Genomic DNA, 11,461 nt, shown 5'->3' with positions numbered 1-11,461 from the left:
TGTCTTAAAGAAGGAAAGAAAGGTAGGTGTAGGGTATTACAGAACTTGGGGCCTGGGCAACTGAAGGCACAGCTCCCACTGGTGTGGCAATTAAAATTGGGGGTGCACAAGTGGCCAGAATATGCAGATAGCTCAGACAGTTGTGGGACTGGAGGATATTACAGAGATGGGGAAGATAAAGCCATGGAGAAATCTGCATCAAGCATGAGAATTTTAAAATCAAAACGTTGCTTAACCAGGAGCCAGTGCAGGTCAGCGAGCACACAGGTGATTGAGAGAACGGGACTTGCATCAGAGTTTTGGATGGACCTCAAGTTTACAAAGGGACAATGTTTCAAGGACAATGCTTAACCTTACTTTACTCCAGAAATTTTTCATAGGCATTTGTGTTTTTTGTGATGTCAGGAATTAACCCTTTTGTCACTTCAGAGAATCCAGAGTTACAAAGGCAGATTGCACCTTGTATCTCCACTTCTTCCTAAGTTAGTTACCTTCCATCACTTACTTCAAACCTTTCCTGTTCCATCCTGTGCATGTCTTCAAGCTGCTGCTCCAGGTAGCACAAATTACGGAACTTTTCCACATAGGTCTCATATTGTTTCTGGAGCTCCTCCTCGATCTTCTCATATTCATCCATGAAGGCTGGCCTGAGGATGTAAAAAAACCCAAAGAGTCTTGATATTTGAGAACGCAAATCTGTTGTTTTAAATTGCTAGTCTGCTCTAATCTCATTGCCATGTGGTAAATGGCAGACCAGTCAGAGCCAGTTGGATGGTATCTTTGCTGCAATTCCTCATGTTGCTTAGCATGGCAGCAAATCTTTTAATAGTAGCTGATTTAAAATGATCAACTTTCCCAACTATTGAAAAACAGATCCAATTATTTAAGGTCACTGAAAAATCTGAACCATTCCATAGTTTGGAACACCAGCCCACCAGTTAATGCAACTGAAGCCTGTTTTTAAATATTTATTGCAACATGTCACGATTAGAAAACTGAACCTAGTGTGTCTCCCATACTAAGGCATCATGGACTAATACTGGTGCATTTTCCCCACACTAGAGTGCATAATGAATCACTGTATGTCATATATTAATGCATGGCTCTGAACTAACACACTGGACATGGATGTAATGCAAACAATTTCTCTGTTTCAATCTGCACAAGTCACAGTTTGCACAGGATTGTGAGGAAGATTGATTCCATAAGTCTACTGAGTGCCGAACTCTAGTCCTATCTTTATTGTGCCACCAAGTGTGTCACCTGCATTTTAGGGCTGCATTTCTTGGGTTGGGCTAAGTGATGCTGGGCACAAGTGGAAGCAGATTAATGGTGAATGATTTTGATTAAATGTTTTAGATTAGCACCTCAATTGCCCCATTTATATTACACTACAGCCCCAACATACCCTAATAAAACTGATCATTGTACATGCTTCCACCACTCTTCTGGACTACCCTACTTGCAGACAAAACACTGGTTGCGAAAGTGTTGTTTGAGCACAATGTGCAGGGACAATAGATGGAGTGTCCTGCCATTTCTTGGCAAGTCAGTCAATTCACTGGTGAAAAAAAACCTTCCCAAAGGCACTGCCTCGCCTTCCAACATCCCTCCAATTCCCTAACCCTTTCAAGTGAAGTTACTTTAAATTACTAGCCCAGACAATGTTCTCCTGTTATCATGGAAGGCCCATGAATGGACCACCAAGGTTGTGATTGTGAACTTGTAACAGCCTGTGCACAGATCAGGAGACTGCATCTGCCATTTTCAGAGTCTGACCTGACGCTCTGCAAGGTCTGTAGTCGCTTCTTACTCCTCTCCAGCTCCATCTTCTTCTTTTCAATCTTAGCCTCCAGGTTTGCTTCATCAGAGGCAACATTGTTCAGCATTTCCTTGGTCTTTTGCACTTGCTCCTGGGATAGAAACAGCAGCAAAATATTGTGTGTTTCCAATCAAGGGAACATTGCCCCAGGTGGCTATTGTAATGCCTAAAATCACTGGCACAAAATATCCCCCGAATAAATCTGGCAATTGCCCCCTGGAGGGAAGAGGACAAAAATCAGGATGTGGGAATTACCTTCCAACTGGAAGCTTTCTGTCATTGAAAACTCAGTCTAGCCTTTATCTACAATATCCATGAACATCAGCTTGAACCAAAAATACATTTGAAAAAGGCTCTTCACAACCACCTTAAAGTACTTTACAGCCAGTGAAGTACTTTTGAAATGAATCACTGTCGTAATGTAGGAAATGTGGCTGCCAATCTGCATATAGCAAGTTCCCCCGAATAGAAATGCGATAATGATCAGATAATCTGTTCTTGTGATATTGATTGAGGAATAAATATTGGCCAGGACACCAGGGAGAATTCCCTGCTCTTCTTCAAAATAGTGCCATGGGGCCTTTTACATCCACCTGAGAGGGCAGATGGGGCCTTAATAACTTTTCATCCGAAAGACAGCCTCCAACAGTGCAGCACACCCTCAGTACTTGCAGTGGAGTATCAGGTTTGTTTTTACGTGCAAGTCATGGAATGGGACTTATTAAATAAAACAAGAAAACAAAACAAGATCAACATTGGATATTCCTGCAATTTGTTTTATAACTAGAAAAAAACAAAAGTATCCCTATCGCTCCAAAGTTCAGCAGATCTGTGGAGGAACCTCACCCATATACTGATATACTGCAATTTACCACTTTTTGGGAATGGTAATTTGGAAGGGGTAGGAAAGAGAAATATTATGAAGGAGCCCAGTGGGAAATTATCAAAATTAGATACTGGTAGTAATGAAGACTTAGGTTAATGATTAGTTTCCAAAACATGGAATATTCCCTGTATTTTCAATCCTCATGGTTTCTACCTATCCCATTCAGTCCAGATGAAAACAATCAGTAAATGTCCAAATTAAATATCTAAAGTTTCTCCTAATCCTTTTTTTGCTTTGAGGAGATAAAGTCACTCACTATAATTTCTTTAATTCCAGCTCTTAGTGCCTTCTCAGTCTCGTTGATTTCCAGAGGTCTGGCTATTGCTGCTGTTCTCATCTCCTGTTTAAAAAAAAAGGCAGAACAACTCATTACAAACTATAAAAAAAAACACCTAGAAACAAAGGACAGATAAAGACCAGCTGGTTCTATCAGATAGCCCAATGTTGTCACCACGTGACCACACAAACCCCAGCACGCAATCACCTGGGAGAGGGGAAAGGGAACATTACACCAATTTAGGAAAAACTCTGGGGAATTCCTCGCTAACTCCCAGTGGTGAGTAAACAAGCTTCTGGTACCCCACAGTGATAGGGAAGCACATCCTCCAATACCCACCTATATTCAGTGACAGGAAAACATAGCCCCCAATCCCAACCTGCCTTCTATATGAGACTCAGGAACTCAACCAGTTCACTCTGGAATATTTGCAGAGAATCTGCACTCACTCGGACAGAAACTTGTCCCCGAGCTTGTTTGACTCTGTGTAAAAGATAGTTCCTGCTGACATCTAAGCTAATTCTGTGCTCACATACCTTAAACTCATGTTACCTGGCCTGGTTCTGTCTAAGGGTGATGAAGTTGTGGAGCAAGGATGCTGAAGTAGACAGTATCAGTGGAGTCAAGAGGCAATTGGAAGCATTTCTGGAAGAGCAGGATTGAGGGATGCAGTGATAGGAGCAGGATGGGATTAACTGATGGAAGAAGGTGGGATTCTTCTCTGGGGTGTTTGCTACTCTGAAACATTCTGATGTTCCATCTGCAAAGAGGTAATAATATGGCTCCATTCCTCAGGAACAATTTTTACGATGAGCTAGAGATCTAAGCTTAACAGTTTAATAATCTCTGCAATCACAATCCTCTATGATGCTATACCTTCACTTTGTGTTACACTCCATTGGTCTGCAGCAAGGTGGTGAATTATCAATGCAAATGCAAAAACCAAATGTTTATTCCATACTTAGAGTTAAAACTAAAAATAGCTGGCTTGACATTATTGTCCCCTTTGACAAGACTGTATTCCAGTGAGATCATATTTGGTATAAACAACTGTTTCCTTCAGTTACTTGGGGTCCTGTAACACTAATAGCTATTTGTACTGCACTGAAACCAGAATCCAGATTTTCATGTGCGCTCAGGAAAACTCGATCTGTGCACTTCTGCATTTTCTGAAATGCATACCTGACCCATGTGTGACTTTGTCTGGGGTTTTTGCCTTTTCACACAGGGGTTGGGTTTGCAGTGCATTTTGTGAGCTGTGATGGAGTCTGTGAGGAATGTGGGTGTCAAGGTGGGATGGGTAGAAGGCCTCCCTCGGTTTCCAACATAGCAGTGCTGCTCCCAACATTGTTTAAAGGCCCCCTATCCACACCACTCACCCCCACCCACCCCATTGTCCCCTCAGATCCCCCATGCCACCTCCATGTATCCTCCATAGCCATTCAGCCAGTATGCACTATGTATAGTGCCAGAGTCATGCAATAGCAATGGGAATTATTTTAAAATAATTGGAAATTCAACCTCTAACAATCTAATAAAACCCAGAATTCCAACACACTATCATTGATACTGGAATGAAAAAGAATACTTGAGTGTAAAAAAAAATTGCTGCCCTTTAAAGTGCCTATTAGGTTTGTAAACACACAAGAAATCACATCAAAGGCATATTTTGTTATTTCAGCCTCTTAAAAGCTTCCGCCGCTCTTGGATCAATAGACCACTGGCTCAGCTGAAGCCATTATAAATGTTTGAAACCCAGCCAAGCATTCATAATGGCTCCAGCTGTCATTACAAAAACTTCCAGGTACATTGTCTGAAACTGACAGAACAGAATGGTGTTCTATTTCCATTTAAAAGCAGAGTGCCTGTCAATCAATGGAGGGGAACAGGTGCAGAGATTTTTCAATTTTCAAAAGCAGGCTTTTTTTTAAACAGCCACGGCTATCATTCAATTTAAATCACAGTACAAAACATGATAGCAGTAGCTGACAGGACATTGTTTTTTCACATTTTTAATGCATTATAGCAGTTTTGACAATTGGAAAGGTACTGTAATGCATGACAACAATTACCCAATGCTGGTCAATGTAAGGGTCAACTTACCTTTGCAGGACGGATCCCTGTGATGAATCACTGCATTAAAAACACATCTACATTACAATAGAGCATTTAATAGTGACATTTGAAGGTGTCAAAACATTTTAAACTTACCTTTCAGAATGCTCCAGAATTCTCAGGAGGCTTCCTCCCTGGTCATGAACTCTCCAAGGAGGTGTGTTTTTATAGGACTTCCAAAACCAAGCACTTGAAAATAGAGTGCTGGAGGAAATACAATCTTTCTGTGGTCCTCACATTGGAGACCCCAACCTCAGATGAGGTGCATGTGGCCTTCTTGGCCCACAAAAAGGCCACATAAAATGGCACGGGGTCTGGAAGGCAGAGGAAAATTGTTTTCCCAGCAAAAACAATCTAAGTTCATCATTTCACGTCCCAATTCGCATGTTTCACACCTCCATTGGGAGACAAAAATCCAACCCCTGATTTACTGGGTCAGCCCGGTCACCAGATTTTGCAAAGCCAGAAATTTTAGTTCTGAGTTGCTACTGACTGGGTCAGACCCAAATACTGGGAGCCCTGTTCCACTAATATGCACCTCTGCTCAGTATAAAAGCAACTCAGAAGTAACATAGATGCATTTAAGGTGAAGCTAGACCAGTGCATGAAACTGAAAAGAATATGTTGATAGGGTGAGATGAAGTAAATAGAGTGGGAGGAAGCTCCTGTGGAACACAAACACTGGGTTTAAACCAGTTGGCTGAATGTCCTGTTTCTGTGTTGTAATTTCTATGTAATTTTCTGAAGCCAGACAGTTAGCATTGACCTGCAACATTAACTCTGTTTCTCTCTCCACAAATGCTGCCTGGCCTGCTAAGTGTTCCAACATTTTCTGTTTTCATTTCCGATTTCCAGCATCCACAGTATTTTGCTGTAGTTTTGAATTGCCACTGTGTCATTTATTTGATCAAAGTTGAGAAGCAAGTGCTCTTAACCATGGCCACAAAAAACTGCAGCAAGGTTTTATATTAGACAAGCAGTAATATTTTGTTGAACTTGTGCTGTGTAGTCATATTGAACACAGTAAAACCGTTCATCTTTCATTCTGGGATATTGATATCTTCCAGTTGTTGTCAATTATTTGTTGATCAGGATTGTGCCAACTCACCCTCAGATCTACTTCTTTTCCCAGTAAATCAAATACTGTTGCTCCTTTGGAGGTAATCTCAGAGGCCAGTTGTCTTGCAGTTTTCAAATCTGAAATCTGTGATGGATGACAAGATGAAAAATATTGAAACTGCAATACATCTCTTTTCAAAAATTATTATGGTAAGTTTACACGGTGAAAGCATAGGCTCTAGGTTAGCACTGAAAACCCTCATCTGTAAAATGTTAGGGTTCATTTATGTATTTATTGTGTCCATGAATCCAGAGCAAATCACTTGAGTTTGCTGCAGGTGTAGAGCCCATGTTTACTGTGTGTTCGGGATTAAAACATCCCACTGCTGCAGGCCAGAAGGGAAATTTCACTTTTCAGTTCCCAGTATGGTGGGGTGTCAGATTGCTAATTTGATTTTGTGGCAACACTGTAACAGTAAAGCTAGTGTGTTAAACACACTCCTTTCAGTCAAAATACAGTGTAAATTCAGCAAGATGAAGCTCATGGCGAGCAGAGTCTCACTAGAAAAGACAATAAGTTAGAGATTGGGCTAGAAAACTAAAGCCTTGATCCTGGGGGGTGCTCCCATCTAGTGAGGATCTGCTTCAGCAGCAGAACAGCATTAGTGAATTTGCCCCTAGAATCTCTTGTTCAGTATTGCCATCTAAACAAAACAATCTCCTGTGCTAATCCTCTTCTAAATGAGACATCCTATTACACTGCTCACCTTTGAACCCAAGTCAAATTTGAATTTCAAACTGTCTTCTTCAGTATCCTCACTTCTGTCCATTCCCTTTGTCTTCATGGCATTGTAGAGAACGGTAGTAATCTTCAGCAGTTCTTTCACTGCGTAACCATCAGCCTGGTACAGCTTCTTGGTGTTGAGTTTAATGTGAGCTTTAGTAGCCTGCAAAACAGCAAAGTAAATACATGCACAAAACGTACTGGAGCCCTCAGTAAAACTTCAATCTCATCCCCACGTTCATGCTGTTCTGCAGTTTACACAGACTGGGCCGAAGAACAGCTGTTTGATGCTTACCATGAACTGAGCTACGGCTTTGATGAAGAAAACTCGGTCCTGCTCTGTGTCCACATCTGTTGGGATATCTGTCTGGGGTTCATATCTGGTAAAAAAAAAAGACTAAGCAGCATTAGTTTCTTTCCCCATATACTCTTTTCTCAACCTCTGTCACTTCTGATTGAATTTAGAACTCTCAAGGGTGTCCCAAGGACATCTAAACGGTCACTTAACCCCACCCAAGCGAGTCATGGTAAACCACATCAATCACTACAAATGTGGTGGAGCAAAACCAAAATTGCACGCCTTCCAGTAAGAATAAACAGCTCACCTCAAATCTCAGCAGACTGGTGATCTGAATTATCTGCTCTTCTCTTTTTAAAACTGACCCAAACACTGTTTTTGCCCTGAAGGTTCTAACCTTGTCTGGGAACAGGTTCCAAAGTAATTAATCAACTTCCCACTTCATCTAGACAGTGAACAGCTAAGAAAGACTGTCTCAGGATATCCCAAAGCGCTTCATAGTCACTGAACTATTTTTAATCTGTAATCAGTGTTATGTAGACAAATGCTGCAGCCAATATGTACGCAGCAAGGTCCCTAAATTATCAAACAAGATGAATGACCATATAATGTGTTTTGATGGTGGGTTGGGAGGAAAATAGTGAATCCTCCAACTACCATTCCTGCACTGGAGAGTCAGCCTTGATTGTGAGTTCAGATACCAGAGTGGATTTGACCCCACAACCTTCAGGCTTAATTCCACAATTGAGTGAGATATTCAGAGCACTTTCTAAAAGAAAGCCTGGCTGTCCTTTGACCTAGCCATGATGTAATTTACAGCTCTGCACTTGTAAGATCACAAACCTTTTCACAAGCCAAATGAGAATCTCTGCTACCAAAGGGAAATTTGGAATCCGGAAGTTTTCCATGGAGATGAGGCGAGGGTATCCCAGAGCCCTCATCATCTCGGTGAAATCTGAGAGAGGGGGAAAGATAACAGATCATCAGTGTTTACACAAAAATGGGTCAATTATCATGTTGTTTTGGAAGGGGGGATGGGAGGCGCTCTAAAAACTTGTCTCCATGGTAGGTGAAACTATTTCTGGAAATCGCCCAACATTGCACTTCTCATGAGCAATCTGAAAGCATGCAATGTCAAACTAGAGGTATGGCTGGTGAGTTTCCACATTTGTTCCTAAAACTCTCATTCTAAATATGTTTCCAGGATGGAATATTGACAAGTCTAAGAAACTATCGGTAATTAAAAGCATCAGTACTTTACATGGAACTAATGGCAAATTATTGTGGTGCTGCCTCATTAGAGGCAGGATTATTATTTGAGTTTAGAAGAATGAGGGGTGATCTAATTGAAACGTACAAGATCTGAGGGAGCTTGACAGGGTAGATGTTGAGATGATGTTTTCACGAGTGGGGGAATCTTGAACAAGGGAACATAGTTACAGAATACACACATTTAAAATAGATGCAAAGAAATTTCTTCTCTGAGGATAGTGAATGTCTTGAATTCTCTACCCCAGAAGATTTGTGGAGGCTAGATCACTGAAAGTATTTAAAGAGGAGGTAGATAGATTTTTGAAATATTGGGGTGTTAAGGGCTATGAGGGGCTGACACGAAAGAGGAGTTGAGGCCTGGGGCAGATCAGTCATGATCTTATTGAATGGCGGGACAGGCTTGAGGGGCCGAATGGCCTACTCTTGCTCCTGTTTCTTATGTTCTTGTGCCTCAACTCATCTAGCTTTCTGGAAACAGATAAAGTTGAGAGGGCGGTGTAAGAAAGAGTGCAGGCACTACTGGAACTAATTCAAAGTAAATTTTATTCTCACTAACGACCCCAGATTTCAACCCTGCACAAATAGTACAAGAGGAAATGTGTAACATGTCGAAAGTACGGCATATCTCTTTAACTGTGTCTATCCTAGAGTTTAAAAGGTGATGCCTGTTTTTGGATATCAGTAATATTTAATAATATATAAAGATTGAAGCCCTTCCCCCGGGGGTAAATATTGGTCCTACTGACCCCGGAACCCTTGAAAACCCGACGCTGCCTCTGCCCAAAGCCCAAACTCTCGGGTATGAAACAGATTCTTACTCCTCAGGTCCCTAAACGACATGATGCCGCCGGTTACACAGGTCTCGCTCTCCCTTCCCCAGCTAAATCTTGCTCACTAGCTGACTCCAGCAAAAACTGTATACCTGCCCTACCCAATCCCGCCTAATCCCAATCCCGATCACCGGGCCTGTACCCCGATCCCTGGCCCTCGAGCCTGTCTCCTGATCCCCAGCCCCCGGGCCTGCCGCCCGGCCACTGGGCTTGTCCCCCCGATCCCTGGGTGATGTAGTAAATATGGACGATCCTGTCTGCCCAGAATCAGTCCGTGCTTATTTCCCCACCGGGCTCAATTTCCCTCTGCCCCGGACGCCGGACCCGTTCTCTGAATGTTTTCCTAACTCCTCTCCCAGCCGCTGAGTCTCTGGCCCTATCTCCCCCTGTCTCTAACCGCCACTCCCAGGTGGTGTCGCACTCCACCGTGAGGCCTCATTTCCATGGAGATTCCAGGGACGCTTCTGCGCGAAAAGCATTCTGGGAGGGACGCCACATACTGCCTACGTCATCGCACAGAATGGCGTCACTGTGACACATGCTCGATGTGACGTCACAATTTGATATGACTATGTCACAGACCATAAAAAATTAGGAATATTAATCCGGCCATCAAACCAGCTCTGCCATTCAATAAGATCCAGGCTGATCTTTTACCTTAATCTCACCTTCCAATTTTCTATATTCCATCATGCGGTGAGTAAAATGGCAACTGCCAAAACCTTTATTTACATATCAAGACATCTGAGGTCACATGAGTATGGCAAGCCACGTTTGAAAGTTACTCTACATACATAGCCCATAAAGAAAATGATCACACGTGAAGAAAAAAAGTTTCTTCTTTCTAGTCTGTCCCAATTTTATCATTTCCTTACACAAGCATTGCACACATAATCTTTAAAGAGTTCAGGTCTTCTAATGACACACATGTGAGTTGTTGTTGTCTGTTCATCTGATGTCTGTTGGTTCCTGGGGTGACATTACTTTTTTGAGGAATGTTGCCGTGTCAAATGTTGCTGCTGTGGCATTTGTTGCTGATCCGTTGCATTTGTTGACCTCTGGGAATGATGGTCATTCAGTTGAAGGTGGATAAATCACCAGGGCTGGATAGATTGTATCCCAGGTTGTTAAAAGAAGCCACAGAGGAAATATTGCATGCTCTGAGGATCATTTTCCAATCCTCACAAGATACAGGTGAGGTACCAGAGGATTGGAGGTCTGCGAATGTTGTACTGTCACGACTCACTGAGGATAGTGCACTGTAATGTCAACCTCACTGTTTCCCAAGCCGCGACAAATGTGAAAAAGTTTGATCAAACAACCAGATTGCCCCAATTCTACTTAACTGTTTAAATTAGGTTAACAGAATGCGAGCACCAGGTTTGTAAACTTAATAAGTAAATAACTGTTTAATGTACGAACTGTCATTAACCAGTGGCAAAAGAAAGAAATGTGAACTGTTAATTTTTAACCCTATAACCTAAACTCTACCCCTTCTTAAATCCCTGTAAACACACATACAAGACACATAAGACACACAAAAACATGGATTTTAAGGGTGGGATAAAACAGTTCAATAGCACCAATTCCGGAGTACAGGATTCGATGGGTTGACTTTGTTTGATGTCTTCTAAATTCCTTTCATTTCTTGTTGATCACAGGAGGTGCTCTTCCAGCACTCAGTATTTAGTTCACTGGTTGAGCACTTGCCTTTCAATGTCCCTAACAGTGATTTTCCCCGTTGCCTCTTGACAAGGGTTTTCAGAGAGACAGCAGATTACAAAGATATGTGAAGAAAAAGCAAGCTAGCTATTATTGTGGAATTACTGGAATCTTCCACACACAGGAGAAAGAGGTTTTAGGTCTTGTTCCTTTCAGGCTAGAAGCTATTCTGCTGCAATGCTTCTCACACAAAAGCAGGTCACCTGATCAGGAGCCAATTAAAACGTTGTTGCCAGGCAGCTCCCTTAGTCCAGGACTCCTTTCTGGCAAACAAAGTAAGGGAATACTCAGTAAACGGAAGAATACTGAGAGGGGTTGAGGAAATGAGAGACCTTGGAGTGCATGTCCACAGGTCCCTGAAGGTGGCAGCACAGGTGTATAAGGTGGCAAAGAAAA

At 42.1% G+C, this 11,461-nt stretch overlaps 1 protein-coding gene across 1 annotated transcript in view; it reads right to left on the bottom strand.

The window, feature by feature from the left end:
* Positions 1 to 9,833, bottom strand: part of cluap1 (clusterin associated protein 1) — a 16,172-nt gene extending 6,339 nt beyond the window's left edge. The window contains 8 exon segments of the mRNA XM_078558753.1: positions 410 to 647; positions 1,780 to 1,913; positions 2,965 to 3,048; positions 6,209 to 6,304; positions 6,927 to 7,106; positions 7,239 to 7,323; positions 8,085 to 8,196; positions 9,332 to 9,833. Coding sequence (XP_078414879.1) covers positions 410 to 647; positions 1,780 to 1,913; positions 2,965 to 3,048; positions 6,209 to 6,304; positions 6,927 to 7,106; positions 7,239 to 7,323; positions 8,085 to 8,196; positions 9,332 to 9,353 — 951 coding nt within the window. The 5' untranslated portion in view covers positions 9,354 to 9,833.
* Between the last annotated feature and the right edge of the window lie 1,628 nt (positions 9,834 to 11,461).

The sequence above is a fragment of the Cetorhinus maximus genome, chromosome 15 (assembly GCF_964194155.1).
Source record: "Cetorhinus maximus chromosome 15, sCetMax3.hap1.1, whole genome shotgun sequence".
Lineage (NCBI taxonomy): Eukaryota > Metazoa > Chordata > Chondrichthyes > Lamniformes > Cetorhinidae > Cetorhinus > Cetorhinus maximus.
Note: the sequence above shows the minus strand (reverse complement) of the source record. Positions and strands in the feature narration are given on the sequence as shown.